Source organism: Scedosporium apiospermum (genome assembly GCF_000732125.1).
Source record: "Scedosporium apiospermum strain IHEM 14462 chromosome Unknown SEQ_SAPIO_0033, whole genome shotgun sequence".
Lineage (NCBI taxonomy): Eukaryota > Fungi > Ascomycota > Sordariomycetes > Microascales > Microascaceae > Scedosporium > Scedosporium apiospermum.
In genome coordinates, this window is record NW_015971734.1 from 4,439 (window position 1) to 27,296 (window position 22,858).

General features: G+C 33.5%; 1 protein-coding gene and 3 pseudogenes across 1 annotated transcript; 3 read left to right on the forward strand and 1 right to left on the reverse strand.

Annotated features, from left to right (window-relative positions):
- Positions 1–13,641: 13,641 nt before the first annotated feature.
- SAPIO_CDS0582 lies at positions 13,642–14,502 on the forward strand (annotated as a pseudogene; the record flags this gene model as incomplete).
- A 1,826-nt stretch (positions 14,503–16,328) lies between these two features.
- SAPIO_CDS0583 lies at positions 16,329–18,358 on the forward strand (annotated as a pseudogene; the record flags this gene model as incomplete).
- An 849-nt stretch (positions 18,359–19,207) lies between these two features.
- Positions 19,208–19,783, forward strand: SAPIO_CDS0584 (uncharacterized protein; the record flags this gene model as incomplete). The annotated part of the gene is made up of 2 exons (XM_016783326.1): positions 19,208–19,481; positions 19,590–19,783. The coding sequence occupies 2 exons, from the start codon at positions 19,208–19,210 to the stop codon at positions 19,781–19,783; spliced, it is 468 nt and encodes a 155-aa protein (XP_016646092.1).
- Positions 19,784–21,510: 1,727 nt separating this feature from the next.
- On the reverse strand, positions 21,511–22,575 carry SAPIO_CDS0585 (annotated as a pseudogene; the record flags this gene model as incomplete).
- Between the last annotated feature and the right edge of the window lie 283 nt (positions 22,576–22,858).

Consider the following 22,858-nt stretch of genomic DNA (forward strand, 5'->3'; position numbering starts at 1 on the left):
TTTTATTATTTAATTAACTTTTAGTTAGAATATAATTCTAAGTAATACTAGCCTTTCCTTAAGCTATATATAATATATCCTTATAATTCTTTAACTTCTATAGCTACACTGAGCTCAAACTAAGATTATACTACTAAGAATTACTAGATATATCCTAGCCTAAGAGGCTATTTTTAAAGAATAGATACTATCTAAAAGCTCTAAACTTTTAGAGGTATAGGAGATAGATAATCTAAATAAATATAGTAATTAATTGCTAACTATATAGTAAGTACCTTCTATAGAAGGAATAAAATATATATACTTGCCTATAAAAGATAAATTACAAGCTAAAAACTAGGAGCTTTAAAGGGAAATTAAATAAATATAAAATAGAGAAGATCTCCTTTAAAAATTAGTTAAATCTAAGCTTAACTTAAATAAAATATTATATATAGCCCTAAGGGGCCTAGTATATACTATAAAACTATTTATATAGAAACTTATTACTATAGAGGTTTAGGACTAGAAGCTTATTATCTAAGAAGGTAATTAAACTATTAAGAAGAAAGTTAACTAGTAAACCTATATCTAATAGGCCCTATAAAAAGTTAATAATAATTTCTATTTAAAATAGAAAACCTATATTAATTAATTAAGTATAAAGAACATTACCTTAAAAGACCTATTTACTTTTATAAAAGGGTTATATTATAACCCTAAATAATATATATTTAAAGTTTAACTTAAGCTAAAAGAACTATAATAGTTAAATAGATACCTAATCAAATTTACTATTAAATAGTAGAAACTTTATAATATAATTAGAAAACCTTTAAAGAAAGGAAATAATATAAATATATTTAACTTATAGAAATACTTTAATAAATCCTTAGGTAATATAATTAAGACCTTCTTTAAGATAATTACTAACTATAAGAAAGTCTTATTAGAAGCCTATATATAGTAGCTAAAGGTAAAGTAATATTATATTAAATAAGTAGAAAAATAAAAGAAAAGTATAAAGTAAAATAGAGCTAACTTAACTTATAGTAACCTTTAATACCCTTACTAGAAGTAATTAAACTCTAGCTAGCTACCTTATAAATAAGTAAGGGATTAAGATAAAGCTTTAGGCTAAACTAGTAAAAGGAAGTTATAAGACTTCTAAAATAGAGGTATTAGGAGATAATATATATAAAGTATAGAAAAACTAAATACTAACTATATTACCTACTTTAATTATAATAAAAAAAACTATTATAAATATAATTATAAAGAACTAGCTATAAAAAGTATAGTAAATATATTTAATTTTAATAATTAATTAGAATACCTATAAGACTTTAATATAGATAAGTTAGAAAATAAATCTATATAATAAGATATCTAACTTAGTCTACTATAATAGAAAAACTACCTTAATTAAGCTTATTTAAAAAGTCCTTTTATATAACTATATTAACTAAGATAGGACTCTAAGGAAAGGGTAAGAAGAAATAAATTAAAATTAAAGTAAACTTAAATATTAAAGCTATAATAAATATTATATTAATAGATTTTATATAATAATATATATCTAAATATATATAAGAATTTAATAATTTAAGGCTATTAAGTATTAATAGGAGATAGCTTAAAGTCTAAGGGGTATATAGGATCTAAGTAAAATTAACTAATTATAGAGGGAAACTAAGAAATATTATAATCTTCTATTTTAAATTAGAAAGAGGGGTAAATATTCCTAATATCTTAATTAGCTACCTAGGTATATAGGACTTAGAAATTATAGTAGTAATAGTAATAGATTACTAGTAGTTTAATATTATAATAAATAAAAATACTATCTAGTTTATAAAGATATTTTTTTAGAAAGAAAGTAAACTTTATATTATATATATAATTATTATTTTAAAAAGAAAAGATAAATAATTAAATAGTAATAAAAAGCTAATTAAGGAAGACTTTAAAGTTAACTTCCTATTAAAATTAGATAAATTTAAAATTATTTTTTTAAAATAAATAATAAAAAAATTACCTATATTTATAGATATAAAATATATAATTAATACTATTAATAGAAAGGAGCTATTATATAAGCTAATCTACTTCCTTACTTTAAAATAAAGTAAAAAGCTTAAATAGTATATCTAAGAAGGGCTAGAGAGTAATTAGATTACTTACTTTATAAGCCTAGTAGGAATATCTATCCTATTTATATTAAAGAAGGATAGGGGACTATACCTATATATTAACTACTAAAGGTTAAACTATATTATAGTTAAGAATTAGTATTCTCTACTTTTAATTAGAAAACTATTTTTATAGTTATCTAGTAGAAAATAGTTTTTAAAGTTAGATATATAAAATACCTATTATAAGATTAAGATTAAAAACTCTAATTAGTAGAAAATAATATTTTATATTAAGTATAAATATTTCTAATATATAATAATATTATTTAAACTTATAAATATTCTAGCTATATTCTAGGTCTATATTTATAAAGCTCTAATAGGATTAGTAGATATCTATTATATAGTTTACTTAGATAATATTTTTATTTTCTTAAAAACTAGAAAGGAATATATATATAACCTCTTAGCTATTATAAAATAATTAAAAATAACTTAATTCTATTTTAAAGTATTTAAATATTAATTTTACTAAGATAAAATAAAATTCCTAAAGTTCTAAATTAATTAAAATAAGATTTCTATAGATTTAAAATAAGTATAAGCTATATAAAAATAGCTAGAGCCTATAAGTTTTAAAGATATATAAATATTCTTTAAGCTTATAAACTTCTATTATAAGTTTATTATAAAATACTTAAAAATAACTATACTAATAATTATACTATTAAAAGAAAATAAAAAAGATATTAAAAAGAGCTTCTTTAAATAGCTATAAGAAGTATAAGATATCTTTACTACTTTAAAAGATACTTTTAGTAAAGCTCTTATCTTAAGCTACTAGAACTAGGGAAGGCTTATATATATAAAGATAAATATATTAATATATACTATCTTAAGTATTTTATTTTAATTAATTAATAGGAAATAATATTTAATAGCCTTCTAATTAAAAAAACTAACTAATATTAAATACTAATAAACTATAAAGTATTAGAAGCTACTAGCTATTATAAAGAGCCTTAAATATTAAAAATAATTTTTAGAAGGAGGGGACTTATTTAAAATCTTTACTAATTACTAAATACTAAAAGGTATTATATAAGTATTAGTATATAATCTAAAAAGATAGCTAGCCTAATAAGTCTACTAACTATTAATATTTAACTTTAAAATTAAATATAAACTTAGGAAAATAAATCTTATAAACTTATTATTAAAGTAACCTAATTATATATTAGGGGAGCTTAAATATTAAGGGGTTACTAAGGAGCTTATAACTAAGCTTAGGCTAGGGAAGGGCCTTAAAGTAGAAGGAAAGTTAAAAGTATATCTAATAAACCTTATCCTAACTATAAACTAGAAAGTCTACTTTATAGGAAAGCTACTAAATACTTTAAGATACTAGATATATAAAGCTCTATTAAAAGTAAAAGTAAAAAAAACTTATATTAGAAAAGAATATAGGAGGTATATAAATATTACTTAAGATCTTATAGCTAATAGAAACCCTAGTTACTAGATATAAGTAGTTATCTCTAAAGGTTAGATAGTATTAATAAGCTATATAGGAAAGTATAAATATAGTATATACTAGCTAAAAATAAAAGCTAGCTAATAGATAATAGTAATTATAAAAAGGTAAATTAAGATCTCTAGTTTAAAAGGATAGTTAAGAAAAGCTATAGAAACTACTTACTAATTAGATAGTAATAGTCTAGAGCTATTAGCTAAAGCTAAGATATTAGTTTATAACTAATAGATCCTATATTTAGTTATAAAGGAAATTATAAAGAATAAAATAATATATTCTTTAATAACTAATATTAAGTTCTAGAAGATTATATACTAATTATAATAGCTAGACTTTAACTATAAGGAACTTATTAATAGTCTATAAGATATTAAAATAAAAGGTAGATATTACTTAGCTTTAGATAGGACTCTATTTTATAAAAGTTACTTAGTAATCCCTAAAGAAGGCTTTTTAAAAGTAGAGCTACTATATAAATATTATAATAACTTATAGATAGGTTATATAAATATAAACTAGATACTAAACTTACTAAAATATAAATTCTACTAAACTAATATATATCTAGATATTTAAGATTATATATATATCTATAATTAATATTAGAGTATAAATAAACTATATTATAAAAAGTATAATACCCTCTAACTTCTACTAATTTCTAAATACCTTTTTTAAGAAATTAGTCTTAATTTTATTATAGAACTTCTAGATAATATTTACTAAAATAGAAAACTATATAATTTAATACTTATAATATTATATTAATTTACCTAAATAGTAGTCTTAATCCCTATAAAAAAAATAATAATAGTTATAGAGCTAATAATATTATTATATTAAGAAGTTAAATACTATTTTAATATCTTTAAAGGTATTACTAGTAATTAAGATAGTCTATTTACAAGTACCTTTTAGTTAGAGCTCTATCTAGCCTTAAATATAAAAAGATAACTTTTAATAGTTTAGTATCTTTAAATAAATAAAGTTAATAAATACTTTTATTCTATAATTATAAAATACTTAAAAATATATATTAATTAACCTCCCTATTACTAGTTAAAGAAGACTAAAGAGATAAAATTTACTATAAATAATATAGTAAATATAATATTAAAAATATCCCTATTTAAAGCCCTATATAGTTATTACTTATATTATATTAAATATATTATAGACTAATTAGAGAAAGTCTAAGAAGTTAAAGAATATCTAACTTATCTAGTAGTAATAAGGAAAGTAGTAAAGTATTACTAGTAGAGAGTAAGTACTAAATATATATATATATATAACTAAAGGTATACCCTAATAAACTTTAATATTAGCTAAGTTATAGGATTATTAATAGAAAATTTCTATTTTAAGGTAGGTAAGAAAAAAATCATACTAATCTATTTCTAAGTAACTATAGTTAAAAAGATAGGGATATAGGTATATTAAGTAGAACTACTAGAATAATATAGCTAAGTATATAATATCTTTTATATATCTTTACTAGAGCTTTAATATAATAGGGTAGAGGAAGGATATAGAGAAGATATATTCCCTAATTTAGAGGAATTAGAGGAATAAGCTCTAGAAGAAGTAATTATATACTAATAAGTTAGAGATAAAAAGTAGTACCTTATAAAGTAGGAAGGCTAGCCTATAGAATATAATATATAGGAGCTAAAAGAATACTTAGAAAATACTTAGGAAGCTATATAAAGATACTAAAAGAAGAAACTAAAGTCTTACTATAAATAAGATAACTAATAAAAATAAAAGGCTAAATTTATATAATAAAAGAAAGTAATAAGGTACTAACTTATTAAAAATAAAACTAAGACTAAGTAACCTAAATATCTATAAGTAAATAATAAACTAAAAAGTAAATATAAGAAAAAATAAATATAAATAGCTACTAATATAACTTAAAAAACTAATATAATAATTACCCCTAATAGCTTATAAAAAGTAACTAGACTATAATAATATCTAAGATATAATAGTACTATTACCTTTTCTTTTACTTTAATCTTTAAGCTTACTATTAAGATTAGTAATATAGTTAGTAAAATACTTATAAAAGATAAAATACTTATATATAAAACTACTACTACTAGCCTTATAATACTTTAGAATAGAAATACTAGGACTACTATTACTATTATTACTACTATCACTATTATTACCTCTATTAATACTACTAATATTAATATTATCCTTCTTATCTTAACTAGTACCCTTATAAAGCTAGATCTAAATACTAATATAAAAATAGGTAGTATAAATTCAATACTAACTAGCTAACTAAGTAAAAGTAAGCTTATAGAAGATATAATAGTAATAGTAAGGGTTTATATCCTAAGTAAAGAGCAAACCAAGGATATAAAAGATATTATATATAGCTCTAACCTCATCAGCAGAAAAGCAGCTACAATTTAAGGAAATAATATTAAAGTCTATCTACTAAATATAATACTATCTAGTCTATAACTTATTTTTAGTAAAATTAGACTTATTATAATTAACTTTAAAAAAAGAACTATAAGTATAAAATAATTTATCTAGTTAATTAATAAAGATAGTAAAGCTCCAAATATATAAAATAGGAACTTAGAGGAAGTTAAAGAGGTTATAAATATTAAAAAGATAAGTATTAGTATTAATAAAGGTAATAGCTTTCTAAATCTCCTTAAAGGTTTTATAGTAAACTTTCTTAAAACTAATATATCTAAAGATAATAAGATAATATTAGATCTTATAAAGATTATTATCTTAAACCTAAAAAGTAAAGTAGAATTAGATTAAAAAATAAGAGTAGGGGTAAAAAGTAAGAGGGAGTAAGATATATATTAGACCTTATATAATAATAATAATATTAAGATAAAGCTATAACTAGGTAGTAAAAAGTATACCTACCTATTAATTAAGCTTTTTTAAAGGTATAGCTTAAATAATATTATCTATAAAATTTTATAAGAAAGAATAGATTTACTTTAAAAGGTTCTAATTAGTAAATACCTTTACTTTAAGCTTATAATAATCTCTAATAGCTTATTAAACTATAATATCTAACTAAAATATTAAAACTTACTAGTAAGCTCTAAAGAGCTCTTTAAGAATTTAAGAAATAGAGAATTAATATAGCTTAATTAGTAAAGAAGTAGAGATTTAAACCTTATAATATACCTTCCTATTAATAAAGTAAAGTAAGTAGACTTAATTAGTATCTATAAAAAGATAAAAGCTCTAGGAGAATTAATAGTAACTAACAATATAGTAAAAATAGGGCTTTACTCTAAAGCCTATAGACTACTTAATCTTAAGATTATAAGTAATAAGTAAATTACCCTTAATAAAGTAAAGCTAAAAGGTAATCTTAGCTAAGAATAGGACTATAGATATCTTATAATAAATTAGTTAATTTTAATAGGAAGATATTATTAAAGGATTAGAAATAGGAATATATAATATCTTAAAAGAGAAATAATTATTATTATAAAATAAAAGAAAAAGATATATATAAAAAGAAAATTTTCCCTAAGAGGAATAGTATAATATAGCAAAATATTTATAGTTAATAAGTAACTTAACTAAGCTCTATAATAAAAAGCTAACCTAAATAATAAAGAATATATACACTACTTAATTAGAGACTAATTAGAAACTATAGGGGGATAGAATAGTAAATAGAAAGACAAAAATTTTCAATATAACAATTACCCTAATAACAACTAACAAAAAATCAATACAACTACATACTAACAAAGTAAAATAATACTACTAATATAATACCTTAATATATAAAGAAATAATTAGAGGAAATAAAGAGCATAATACCATTAAAGCCAAGATTAAAACCTATTTACAGAGACTAATAAATAGCTTTAAGGAGACAATTATAAGGTATAAGTAAAAGTATACTATAATATAGGACTTACTACTAGGATAACTTAGCTATAGAGCCTAGTTAAACTATAGTTAGAGAAAAAGGGACTTCTACAGTATATAAAGGAATCTAGGAAGTAAGTTAAAGTTTTATTATTTAATTAACTTTTAGTTAGAATACAATTCTAAGTAATACTAGCCTTTCCTCGAGCTATATATAGTATATCCTTACAAATATTTATTTCTTAAATATCCCCTTAGGATCTAGGTCTTATTATTTAAATAACTTCTTTAATAACTAATAATATATTACTATATTACTATCTTTATAGGCTAGCTAGTTATTATTATAGCTTCCTAATTTCTTTATATTATACTTACTAAGCTTTCCTTAACTCTAATACTTTTTATCTATTATTAACTAAATTATATATAAGTTCTAATTACTTATTAATTTCTTTATTAAGTTCTTTTCTAATTTAATTAAGTTATTTTATTAGATTTTCCTTTTTATTAAGTAGTTTTATTTTATATTCTAATTTAAAGTCTTTTAAAATCTATAAATAATAGGACTATTATTTAATAATATTTTATAGATCTAATAGATATTATATAGTTTTTTATTCTAATTACTTTAGGTTTAGCTATTCCCTTATTATTTTTAAAACCTACTAAAGTACTTTTTCTTCTAATCTCTTAATAATTTCCTAGAGGATCTTCTTTTCCTCTTCCTTTTTAAAAGCTATATAATAGCTAATAAGTAGGTTAGTAAACTATTTTTCTTATTTCTAGTTTATTCCTTTAGTATAATCTTTATTCTTCTTTTTAAAAGCTTTCTAAAACTCTATTAATTCTCTTTTTATAATAGCTCTAATATCTTCTATAAAGTCAATTTATTCCCCTAGGTTATTACTTTACTACTAAAATTTAATTTAGGGGTCTTTACTATAAAGTATTTTCTCTAACTAATTAACTTAGTCTAATATATTAAAGATAACTTTTTATTACCTCTAAACCTATAGATTTATATTTTAAAAGCTATAATATAGTTTATTAATTTATCTTTATAAGTTAATTAAATTACTTTCTATATCTATATTTTATTCTATTTATATAAAGTTCCTCCTACTAATATTTCTTTTTATTCCCTTTTATACCTATTCTCCTTATATAGCTACTTTAAACTAATACTATTTTCTTCTTAGTTAGATCCTTTACTAGTAGTCCTCTTATCCCTTATTATAAAATTAATAGCCTATTAATAGCTTTAAAGTATTCTTCTATATCTTAGTAGTTTATTAGTATAAGCTTCCTAGCTTATTTTTATTTAAGCTAAATTATTAGATAGGTCTAGTATATAAAATTATTTCCCCTCTAGTTTTTACTAGTTCTTCTAGCTTTAACTTATATATAAGCTATTATAGTAAGTATAGTATTTAATAATAGTATTAGTATATTTCTTTATAGTATTATTTATAAGATAGGTCTTTTAGTATTAGGGTTTTAAACTTCCTTAATAGTTCCTATTAGGTTTTCTTAATATAGTTTTTAATTTTTAAGATTTTAATAATTTCTTTTTATTATATTATCTTAAAAGTCTAGAATTTCTTAAGATACTATCTAGCTCCTTCTTTTTTACTTTAATAAGTAATATAGCTATCATTATAATATATAGTCTATAATAGAGATTTATAATTAACTATACTAGCCCTAAGTTATTATATTTATCTTTTAGATACTAGTTTAAATTTAGTTTTCTTTTTATTAAGCCTTTTATAGTTTAGTTTAAGCTTATATTTTATCTAGTATTCTTATATAAAATATCTATACTTTCTATATAGGAAATACTTACTAATTTTATCTTTAAGTAATTTAAAGATAATATTCTTTTTACTAGCTCCCAGTTTTATAGATTCTAAATAGGTTTTCTATAAGGTATTACTATTACTTCTCTTCTACTTTATATTAATAGGAGCTTATAGTTTATAAGCCTTTATTATAGTACTTTAGCCTTACTTCTATTATTATTATTTATATAATTAGTTATCAATTTTAATAATACTTTCTATATACTTAGTTAATTATATTAGTTTTTTAAGTTTATAGAATTTATTTTTAACTTTCTTTTTAAATCTATTATAGAAGTAGGTTATTAAAAATTTATCTCCCTAATTAAAATATATAGTAACTTATTTAAATTTAGTAATATATTTAGTAGTAGAGCTTATTTATTATAATTTCTTAAGTTATTAAATTATAACTTATTACTTATTAGATTCTCTAAAAGCTCTTTTAAAAACTTCTTTAAATATCTTATAATTATTAAAAATATTAATAGTTTCTATTTTCTATCTAATTTTATTATTCTCTAGGTAATCCCTAAAAGTTAGTTTAAACTAGGTAAGTATATTACTTATAAGATATTAGGCTATAGTAGTAACTTTATTAGCCTTAATATAAAATTACCCTTTATAATACTATAAATAGGTTTTTATCTAAATTAGAAATCTTTATAGTTTCTACTAGTTTCTTTTATATTTATTAAATATAGTAATCTTAAGTTTAAGTTTATTAGGTATCTATAGCTAAATAATAAGTACTTAGGGGATTCCTTATACTCTTAAGTTATTATAAAGCTACTAGATTATCTATTTTATATAGGTAATATACTAGTTAAGTTTCTTATTTTTTTTATTTTAGTAAATAGTAAATTTATTAATCTTTATAAGTTTCTTATTAATATCCTTTACTTTATTTTTTTACTAGTTTATAGCCTTTTATAGTTACTTAATAGTAGCTATATTATTATCTTTATCTTTACTAGAATTATCTTTTCCTATCTTAGTAGTAGGAGTTATAACTTCTAATATCTTAACTTTATTATCTAATTTAATAGATATCTTTTCTTTTATAAGTATTATAATTCCTAGATATTAATATTAATTAATAAGATTACTTACTAAATAAAAATAGTTAATATATTATAATCTTAATACTAGAATCTAGATATTAAATAAATATAGCTAATATTAAAATTATAAGTACCTATTATAAAGTAAGTAAGGTAGTTAAATAGTATTTATAAGATATTAGTAAGAAGTATATATTTAAGTATAGGGGTATAGTTATATTTAAATTAACTACTAGAGAGTTTTAAAAGATAAACTAGATATATAAAGTAAATTATAGTTTATATAGATATTTCTCTTCTAAGCTCTCTTTTAGTTAGTTATATTCTTATCTAACTGATTAGTTAGTTGGAGGCTTGATTAACTTGTTAAACTTCTATTTAACTGATTAGTTAGACCTAGTCTTATCTAATTCCTTTATTATATAACCTTTTATTCTGCTGTGCTATACTGCTTCCTTATGACCTGGCTGTGGCTATGTTGTGATAATAAGTAGGCTTAAAGTTATAAAATTAATTAAGTTAATTAAAGATATAGATATTAAATCTAGAATTAAATATAGTAGAGTTTTTTAGAAAGTAATTAGAGATTAAGAAAGAAGTTATTTTTACTATATAGAATATAGCTTTAATATATATAATTATTAATAATTAATCTTTATCTTATTTTTTTTAAAACTTAACTTTTTTTCTATTATTTTATTTTTAAAACTCTTTTACTTTTTTAACTTAATTAAGGTTATTAGCTAATAGCTTTTTAATTTACTATTTCTTTTTTTCTATTATTATCTATTTTTTTAGAAGTTTTTTAATAATATAGAAATATTTCTATTAAAAATATCTAGAGAGCTAGTAAGCTTAGTAAATATTAAAATATACTTTTCTTCTTTTTCCTACTTTTTTTAATAGGATAGCTTTATTTTTAAGTTTAGAGTTATTAATAATATTATTAAAGTATTTATCTTCTTTTCTATAAAAAATTAAGCTAAAGGCTTTTTTAGTAACCTTTTTTATTTAAACTTCTATTATTTTTCCTTTTATATAAAAGTTAAGAGCTTTTATTATTTTTTAATAGATAAAAATATTATTTTTAATTTCCTTTTAATAGATTAACTTATAGCTTGAGGCCTAGTCTTTAGTAAAGCTATTAACTATTAATATAAGATATAAAAACTAGTAGTAGGCCTTAATAGTTTTTAATAATTTAAATTATTTTCTTTTTATTATAACTTTTTACTATTAAGTAAGCTATATCTTCTAATCTTTTAATATTCTAGTTAAGTAGCTAATTATTTTAAAATAGTTATTAATAGCTATTATAATTTCTTTAAGTTTAATAGTATTAATAGCTTCCTTTAGGTTTTTAAACTAATTTTAAATTAGAGTTTAAATATAATAAATATTAAAAAGGAAAATAGAAAATATTTTTTAGATTTCTTTCTTTACTTTCTTTAATTTCTTTTCTTATTTTTTAAATTTAGTTAATTAGAATTTATAATCTAAGTAATAGAATTTCTATTATTTTAAGTTTTCTTTAGATAGCTTAGGATTCCCTAATTATAATATTATTTTAGTTATTATTATTTTAGAAATATAAAGATAATTATTTATAAAAGTCTTCTTTTTAAAAGAAGTTAGCTTTTTAATTAATTTTTCCCCTTTAAAAATAACTTTCCTAATACTATTATTAAAAAATAGGCTTTTAAGTTAGTTTTTTTAGCTTTTCTAGTTATCTTAATTTTTAAAGATAATAATAGTTATTTAGTTTAATAGATTTAATAAGGTATTATTAGCTATAGTTAGTAGATTTAATATAACTAATATAGTTATTAAAAGTAAAGGTTTTCTTTTCTTAAAAGAAAAAGCTTTCTTTAACTAAAGCTAGATATATATATAGATATATAGAATATTTTAAGCTAGATTATACTTAGTCTTAGTTTAAGGTTTATTTTATAGTTTAATAGTTATTTTAGGTCCTTTTCTAAGAAGTCTAATCCCCTTAGATACCTTTTTAGATATTTTGATATCTCTTTTCTATAGTATTTCTTATATAAAAGTAATTAGCAGGTGTCTAGGGTATAGGAAAGGAATAAGACTCTTAATTGTTTGAATATTGGTATTAAATTGGGGGTGAAATATAGTATGTGTGAAAACTGTGATTATTGAAGAACCTAAATTTCCTCTGTTTCCAGCCCCTAATTACCTTCCTTAAATAGCCACCGATTTCCACGTAGTTTCCGCCTGAAATATTAGGTTCCATTTTTACATGTGGGCCAACACTAACCTGCTACCCATTTTCTGTACCCGTGGGTCTGATGGGTCACATAACTAGTGGATCACCCTTGAGTTTTCCGAGTCCTGGCGCTAAACTCATGTCCCTGGCAAACATTGAAGGCACATCTGAATCGTCAATCAAGGGTGCACCTTCCTCCCGGACAATAAACTCGTTCCACCATGTGACGGGTGTTTATGCTTTTCTTAGAGTGCCTCCACTGTCTAGCTCCGCCTCATGTCCATCATCTCCATCGTCTCCATCATCTTCAGCCCAAGATCCTCACTGTCCACCTCAACTCAGCATGGCCACTCTACATCATCTTGCGCCAGAAATATTAATTTTGACATTGTCTTCTGCGTCCTCCCCAAGGGATTTGCACAGCTTTATTTGCGCATCCGCTCCCTGTTTTCGCGTCTTCTCCTTGAACCGGGTGCAGATCCTGTCGTCTGTCTTAGAAAATGCGATCCAACCTAGCGCGCTCCGCCATGCCTTAGCCATCAGTCAGCTTCCCTCTCCACTGCCGGCCGGGAATGAAATTCCCGCAGTGCTACTATTCCTCGAGCGGTACTTTTCACGAGAAGAGTTCGAATTTCCAACCGACGTGGCACCACTGATTTCGATCTGCACGCTTTATAACCGGGTGTCGCGTCTAACGGACGATTTCTTTACGCATTCTGCTCGTCTCCTTGGGGGCTATTCCTTGTCTAAAGGGGAATTCCTCCCATCTAAAGGATCTGAATCCTCCGAGTTCTCTCCTTTGTCATCGGTCGAGCGTACTCGCCTCCAGAGAGCCTTCTTTCGTTACGAGATATACTGTAGAGTATTTCCCCCGGAACCCGGGGACTGGCCATACTCTCGTTTTAACTCATCACTCTTTTCCGGTGACCAGCAATTCCGCCTCTTCCTCAGCAGACTCGAGCCATGGGAAGTGGAAGAGATGAGCTGCCTTCACGCCTACTTCGCCTCTCTGATTGCTGGCTTTATCAACAACCTCGAAGACCAGATAACCCAAGCCGTGCTGACTTCGCCTGGTGTCCGCGGCCCTACTCGACATTCCTCCCCAAGCCCACCGCTTAGACGCACGAATGCCATGGTGACTCGAGACGGCTTGGGGGACGATTCTTTCGTACCTCCTCATTGTCGACAAACGTCAAAGGATCGCGTTCCCTCGGAGAGCACGGAAAGGGGCGAAAAACTGGTGTATTTCACTAAGCTTGATCTCCAAGGCCTTGACCTCTTTGAGGAAACAACGAAGAGAATGATTCCCGGGTTCCTGAGCAAAATGGCATCTTTGGGCCTAGAATTCGTGATACAGCTCATAGATGGTGATGATCAGCGACGGAAAGATATGATTCAGGCAAGGGCGCCATTCTCTCGTGATTTCCTTCCAGAAGCTTTACAGCATTCCCCTCCAACTCACCCCGATGTGAACGTTACGTCACCAACCACAGGTACCATTGACCTCTTGTCTTCTCCTAATCTGGGGTACACTGTTTTTCAGCATTCTGGCCGGACGGTTTACTCCCAGATCTGCGACTCCTTTGGCCACCCAGTGTATGAACTTCTCCGGGAGATGGGGTATGTCTTCTGGGATGCACAGCGAATTGAAATCCCGTCTGTGAAGAAGAACCTGGAATCTGCAAGAGATGCTTCTGAAAGGTGGAACTCCTGTAGGTGGATAAGGCAGACAAGTGTTGAGGAGCGATTACGAGGTGTCCAGCTTCTGGAGAGCGAGATGGACAGGATTGCGAGGGAATTTAGTTACCCCTTCGAAGGAGACCAAGAAAACAGCGATTAGTCGAGAAGTGGTAAATGCAGAGAGACATTAGGCATGCAATTCCCTTCTTCGTCCTCGAAGATGGCGATTTGACTTCCTCGGGCACCAGGTTCGCACGCCCATCCTAAATATAGTCTCTATTTGTTTTTAAGAAATTCTGTGTGCTCCTTGAAGGTCCGCCCGCATGTCCAAGGACAATGATGCCTTCCTTTTTGAATAGTATCTCATCACCCAATATTAAACAATCTCACCAATCTCCATTTGGAATGCCGATATACCCTTGCACGGCTACGGCCCCTAGCATGAAGCCCAATGGAGTCCCATGAAGCTCCTCAGTTCCTAAATCGCCGCCCCGTCACAAATACGACTTCCAGTGTGACCCTGCGATGACCACGGCATATCCAGATACACTACTTGTTGCGGAGGCGTATAGAATGGAGTCTTGATAAATTCACACGGCTTGCGCCCGTCTATTGGTCGTCCCAGAACGAGACCCTCGTCAGGTTCCAGCGCCAATCCAAAGATCTCCGATCTTGTGTAACGCCGGACTCTCCAAACTGCCAGGGGTAGGCCTCCTAGGGCAGAGATCGCCTCGAAAGCCTTGGATACCAGGCGAAGACCAGTAGGTCGACCCGACGGGACCTTGAGACTGAGAAGTGAGGAATGCCGATAGGTAGACCATAGAACGGATCAGTCCACGGGCAGATGATGTCGGCATCTACTTGGCACACGCGCGCCCCAGCATCTTGTTATGAGAGATGTGCGAAAGAGGGTCACGTATTCAGGGATCAGCACAGCCACATCACTCGCGGGATCCACATGAGAATTGAAAGACGTAGAATGTATCGAAAGAGAGTAAGGAATGGAATCAAACTGCACCCGCGTCCTCGGAAAGCGCTTGTTATCCAAGGCTAACTTGAGGAATAAAAGCCTTATAGGCTGAGCAGCGATTCCTAGTAACTCTCGTCTCCGTTGTTTCTATGCTTGCCTATGTCCGAGAAAACCTCTGAAGGGAGGTTTCTCTCCATTGTGCCGATCGGGACTCATGAGCTATATATCTCTCGGCCTTGCTTATAAAACCCGAGGCAGTTCAGGCATGTTCATCTTGGCCCGACGTTTCTTTTTCGTTTTCGCCGCAACCGAGACGGAGTGGAGTGCATGCAGCAGTAAACACTAGAAAGGAAAGAGTTTGTATTTTCCGTTTCGTATTCGGGGTGGGGCCCTGGGAAGCGGGGCCCTTGGCTCTTACGAACACATGAAGAAAGCCTCAACAGCACTTGTTGCGTACAAAAGTGTCAATGGTACGACAGTGGCTCAGTCTCTTTCGTCCCGCGGCATACCCTTCGAGGGCGTGGAAGCACACGTGGAGGTCTGACGGCCTTCTGGAGGTGCCATAGAAGAGAGGCGAGGTGGATAGGATATAAACGCTGGGTGGGGGCCTCTTAAGGGTAGCCGGAGTGAAAAGCATAGAGCAAAGCTCCGCGTAGGATGCCAAGAGCGTATCCTGATCTATCGGGGGAAAAGTTCGGATCTCCGGGGGCATATTATGAAAGTGAACACTGACAGTAGCCAATGGAACTTAACACATCTGAAACCATGAATCGATTTCAAGTCAACATGCTAATGGTTGTGGGAAATTTCATGCTCCAGTGTGTGAGACATCAGTGTGAGCGAAAAGGCCGCGGCGTGGAGCTCGATATGTCTCACAGTTCCCTCCGAGTCGAGAAGAACGTGATCGTTTCAGAGCAGAGTATAATATAAGCCTTCAAAGTCGAATCAATTTTGAATTTTCTTCATGCACCGCCTCTTTTAATTTGCAACGCCAGGTGGACTTTCGGTCGCTAGCCATGGGGATGAAGGATTCCCGAGCTCGCATCCGCTCTCAGCGGTATGACTCCAGGAGCACGTTACACTCGCCAGTATCGGAAGAAACGACCGGATCCATCACAGCCAGATCCCTGGAACCGCGAGAACCATCCATCATTGTTCGGATAACAACACTGAGCGGCCTGGCTGTGGCCGTGCTTGCGGCTAGTGTGGTGAGCCAACCACCCGCGGGTAGCTAAACCTAGGCCTATGGCCTCTGGTTCATAAGAGTATGTAATTTCACTAACAGTCTGTTGGGAAATGAAGAATGGTACCATCATTGGCACACTCATGCCCACCCTCGTTGATGAGTTTGACTCTTTGCGGGAGGCTGCCTGGTATGGTTCTATATAGTAAGTCGAATCTCAGCCTAGGTCCCTGTTTATCAGGAGCGACGATTAACGCTGAAGCCAGTCTCCTTGTGATGGGTGCCACTCAGCCCGCTCTCGGGAACGCCGCTGGCGTATTTTCAAAAATCGCCTTGTTCATATCGGTACTGATTTTTGCCGGGGGCTCTGTGATCTGTGCCATATCTCGCAACTCGCTTACTTTTGTTGGAGGAAGAGCAGTATCTGGCCTTGGAAGCGGCGGGATTATGTCTGGTGCGATGGTGTGAGTGGTGTCGAGATCATTTTTTTCCCGGCTTTTCATTCATTTCTTCTAGCGCTAACGGTATCTTCCTGACCAAGAATCATGGGTTCGGTAGCGCCCGTCCATCAAAAATCCCTCTACTGCAGCATATTGCTACTCTTGGAGGTCGTGGCAACAGCTGCTGGACCAGTCATCGGTGGTGCAATCACAAGCCGCCTCGGATGGCGTTGGTGTTTCTGGATAAATCCTCCGGCTGGCGCCCTGGCCTTTCTCATTCTGCTCTTCCCGCTACGTCTTCCGCTCTCCCTGTCTTGGAAGTCGAGGGAGGAATTGGACGACATGAGCTTCAGGGACAAGTTATACCAGTGCGATCTATTCGGCGGCTCCGTCATCGCTGGGAGTCTGACTTGTTTGTTTCTTGCCCTTCAGTGGGGAGGCGAGAGGTGGAAATGGAGTGATATAAGGATCATTGTCCTCCTAATCGCCTTCGGAGCCAGCTTCCTTTACGCGCTTATCCAGCAGTCGAACAAGGGAGATGCGGCCGTTCTCCCCGTGAGGCTGAAGAAGATGAAACATGTCACTGCCTACCTATTCATTTGCATCTGCTTTGCAAGCGCTCAATCACTTGCCCTCTACTACGTAAGCTGGCGAGCTCCCCACGGTCTCAAAGCTTGACTTGACCTCGGATTATTCCTTTGCTGACTTCTCCTCGTAGATGCCCATGTGGTTCCAAATTGTACAAGGCGTCCCGATTTTGGATTCTGGGATACGAATGCTCTCCATCACTGGCGCTATTATCGTTGCCAGCATAGTAGCGGTTTTGGGAGTCTGGGGTCTCCATTACATGCCACCACTTGTCATAACGGCCACAGTCCTGGCATCCGTAGGAGCCGGAATGCTCTTCACCCTAGAATCAGAAATGCCTATGCTGGAGTGGATCGGATACTTAGCCCTCTACGGTCTTGGCTTGGGAATGGGTGGTCAACTAGCAATCGTCGGTGCCCAGTTGGCCGTGAGCCCGGCTGACGTTGCCAATAGCATCTCGTCGGTGCTATCACTGAATGCCATTGGTAGTTCCATTTTCATTTTTGTGTTCCAGAGACTCTTCAACAGTGAGCTCCTTGCCTTATCCGACCCAGCGACCGAATTCGAACCAAGCGTTACGAAGAAGAGTTTCGCTTTTATGAAGAGAGCATCGCCTGAGGAACACCAATACGCAATAGAAACGATCACTTCCGGGGTCCGCAAGCTTTTCTTCATCGGCATGGTCCTGTCTGCTGCCACCATTCTTGCGCTGCTTTTTATTCCTTGGAAATCGGTCGAGCTCAGAGCGCGGAAGACGGAGAGGACAGACGTGGAGAGCTCGAGGACCAGCTCGTGTCAAAGCGAAGCATTCACCCAGCGGTCTTCCGGTAAATAGGGTATGGGCTGCTGGACATCGTGTTAGACATTTCTCCTAGAAGCCTCCACTGCTTTCGTCACCCATGCACTTGACTTCATTCTTTGGAGACAGTGTCCGACTTGTTGATACTAAATTTTGGCTTCTTCATGGCGCTTGGGGACGTCGCTAGGAGGGGCCATCTGTATTATATTCAAATAGAATCTTCAACCGATAATATACCTTCCATACAGAAACAAGATGCCTTTATTCCGTGCAAACACAAATGAGAGGGTGAGCAGGTCGTCTCTTGCATTGTCCTACGTTTGCTATACAAAGGTGTCGGACAAGCACCTGGAACATACTATTGAAATACAATTGCAAGTCAGGCACTCCGCCCCTCCGACAGAAGGATGAGCATATATTGCAGGACTGGGAAGTCGAACAGAGATAAGGAGGGTGAGTCTGTCCCTCCAAAGACTCTCTTGTTGTGAAGGAAAAACCTTCCTGTTCCAGCATGGCCCCGCTTCACCAAAAGCGCTAGAGCGATTATAACCTATTTGGGACGGAATTATGTCAATAGGGCGTGGCGCTGTCATTGTGAAGTCCGTACCCGTCTGGTCTCGCTCCGCCCCCTTCACCTGCACCTCCTAAGCTAGTCCATGTGCTTTGCAGATAACGCAAGTGCTTTCCCACTAGATCCAACTCGGGGCATTAAAGGCTATCCCAAGCCTGAGCTGAAAGCGACGCGTTATCGTGACTCAAATCGGCCTCCCTCATCCACCCCGCATCCCTCTCGCACTCACTATATAAGGACCACCTTGCGAGAGCTTGTCTCTCGGAAATCAGGCATCATCATCAATCATCAATCCCATCTCCTGTCAATCAAACATGTCGTCGACTCCAGAATACAAGATTACCGATCTGACCCCTTCCGATTTTGCGGAGTGGAACGCCTTGTTTCGGGCCTACATCGACTTCTACGAATCCTCCCTCCCCGATGAGCAGTATACAAAGACCTTTAACCGCCTCGTCAACAAGACCAATGGCCTCGGAGCATTGGTCATGAGGGAAGTTTCAGACGATAAAACGAGAATCGTTGGCTTTGCTCATTTCCTTCCTATGGAATCGACTTGGATTGAAAAGAAGATTCTGTTCCTTGATGGTAAGTTCTTCTCACGATCTTGCGAAGATTGGTGTTTGGATGAAAGCGCGACTTATGCAAAACATCCACCTACCGGAGGTGGCAAGCTGATCTGACTCCTCCGCGAAGATTTATATGTTGATCCGTCGGTTCGTCGAAAGGGCCTGGGACGCAAACTGATACAGGCGGTTGGCGACGTGGCCAAAAACAACGACTTCGCTCGCGTCCACTGGGTCACAAAGCACACCAATGCTCGTGCCCGAGCATTGTATGACACGGTGGCGAAAACTATCTTCACGGAATATCGCATGGAGCTAGAGTAGAAATATGGACTTTGAGAACTTGGTATTTTCGGGTTTGAGCGCACTTGGTCTACATCCAAAGCCAGGAAATCCTAGAAACTAGCGGTAGCTGTGAGAGCACGAGAATGGAACCCTCATGCACAAACCTGCCCTGCCGCCCAGCATCCGGGGCTTTCAATGAATATTCAGTTGACTAAATGCCATCGAACTCCGGGGCGCTGAGCTTGTAAGTGGAGTAGATTTAGTGACTAGAGGTGCCAGGTCAACCAGAGCATGCAAACGCCTTATTCGAGGACACCCTGCGCTCTCAGCGCGTTGATCGTCTCCAGGGTCCACTCCTGGCAGCGGCGGAGGGGTTTGGTCGGGTCTAGCCGCCTGGGGCCGTTAAATTGCTTGGTGGGGGGAGGATTCCCCTCGCAGATTTGCTGGAAAAGACTCAATTTGCTGCTCGAGATTTTTCCTATTTCGGACCTCGAGATGAATGTCGGCGAACACTGCTCGGGAGTGTCCGTATCTTTGACCTCGAACACCATGCCCTCTTGAATATTTCCTGTGACATGGAATATGGCCCCCCTCTTCGAATGAATCTCAACGAGAAGGGATTGATGATTTCGCGGAGCCCCAAGAGACTCCACCAAGAAGACAGGATACGTAGTCATATCCCTGGAAGAATCAGCCATTTGCTTGGCAGTGTCTCGCAGAAGGTATGAGTCTTACTATGTTATATCCAGACCCTTCTCTTCTTGAATTAGTGTATGGCTGAAGATAGATTGAGTCGCTCCGTGGACTGGATTTGGCAGATTGTGAATTTTCTCGGGAAAGTGGGACCAACAGACAGCCACTGCTGCCTGATGCCTGATGCACCAGGTTGTTATGACTACAACATTGAGATGGGCAAGCCAGATGCAGCGAACTGGGTACGTGACAGCCACGGGTCACATTCCACGAAGCCAATAGAAAAAAATTGCTCGTCCAAGATATTGATGTTTTTGGTTGAGCATCAGTTTCCAACACCCCGTGAACTGAGCGGGTATCAGAGCCTTGGCATATGCAATGGTGGGGGAGCCTCTCCACTCAAAGTCAAATCGCTTGAAAGGAAGAAATCTCTGAGTCAGAGACAACAGTCGCCGAAAAATGCAGACCTAAATTTGTCAGTTTTTGCTGGTGTACCTTACGCAATTCTTCTTTTACGAATCCTCACTTGATCTATGTTTAAAGACTCCTGACTTAATTTTCAAATCATAGCCCGAGATCGGCCGTGGCTGTGAAGACATAGATGGCAAGACTCCCTTTGGAATTTCTGAATATGAAGCACTAAACAAGCCCCTGCCATTTCATTGCCGCTCGTCTCATGGGCAGTGCCAGATTCGACACCTTGTCTTCGGAACCAAGGTCAACATCTAAGGGCGAATCTTGTAACAGTAGAATAGGTATTTCTTCTTCATATTAGAGCGAGACAGCCTCAAAACCAACACCGTAGCGGAGACATCACATCTGGTAAAACAGTCCAGGGCTCCAGGCGTCTTTGGTTATGAAGAAACTTGGAGGAAAGCGAAAGAGGTTAGGTATGAAATTGGCCCTTTATCAAAAGAAATCCCCAGCATGAAAAAAATGATGGGACAGCTAGAGAGAGTGAAGTATAAAGCGTAAGTTACCCCCATCACCGAAATCTTCCCAAACAGATCCGTTTCTGCAACCGGGACGGCGAAGTACAGGGCAAACGGAGCCAGGGCGTAGGACGGTACTTCCTAGCAAATGTTCTTGCTCGCATTTCCAGAGAGAGACCAGTTGATGTTTGTGCCACAAGGAGACTCTTTAACCGAGTTATTGTTGACCGTCAATGTAATCCAGATATCCCGGTTGTTGGGGAACTCCGATCGTGCCGCGAGCCGAACTTCTCCTCCCCCATTAACAGTTCCGCCGCGAATAGACACGTTATAGCAGTTCTCGATGAGGATAGCGTTGTTGCCGTTGTTCTGCAGGTCGACACTCTGAATTACGACACCACCAGATTGTGAGACGCAGAAAACGCCTCGGCCGCCACCGCGGGAAATAACCTTATCGATATAGACGTTGGTATTGTAATTGCCGTTGGAGTTCTGCCCATTGTTATTCGCCATGCGGAAAGTCGCGTATCCGGTGCCAGTAGTAACGTTATCGCCGTCGACGAGCCCCACCCAAGCGTTTGTGGTTTTCTGGAGCAGCAATCCAGACTCGCCAACGTTTCGCGCTATGACTTGGTTAATGTTGAGGCCGTCAATGTTCCAGGTCTCGACTGCGTGACTACCAGCCCCGGTCACGGTAATGACATCCATCTTCACATTGGAGTTGGCAGCTTGGTCGCGGTCGAAACGGATGCCGAGACCACCGCTCAGATTCATGTTGATTTTACCAAGCGAGAGGTTGCGCGTGCCGTAGAACCGTAAGCCAAAGTACGGATTGCCCGTCATAGTCAAGTACGGGATCTGAACATCCGCGGTATTCAGGGACTCGATAGCACCGCGACCAGACTTATTGCCCACGTTGATGGTACCACAGCCCTCGAAAATCTTGCCGCTGCTAATAGAGATAGTGTTGGCGCCAATGGATCCTGATGCAATAACGGAGACACGCTGGCCACTGCTAATAGAATCGAGGGCGGCCTGGATAGCGGCGCGATAGTCGGAGCCCGTGTAGACTGTGCTGGATCCCTTTGTGGCCGTGAACGAATTACCAGAGCCCGTTACCTTGGCGTCGGGAGTTCCCGAGCCACATTGTCCATGGACAAGGGAGGCAATCGCGACCACAGCGGCGAATACTGAAAATCTTGCCATGGTAATCTTCCTGTTTGGCCCAAAATGATATGTATTTGTGGCATAAGAGCCTGGTTATGCCACCACCTTCCATCAAAGAAAGGTTCTGTAATTTATAGGTGGGCCATCCTAACTCTTTGATTTCGTGTGATGTCGTCTGGGATTTTCTTGGCGGAAGTAAGGGCCACCAGGCCGAAACGGAATATAAATCGGCAACATATGATCGGTGTCTCAGTAGTGGAACCGCATCCTCGCCTTAAGTTCCAGTGCAGGGGTCAATACGCCATCCGCAATTGCACCGAGA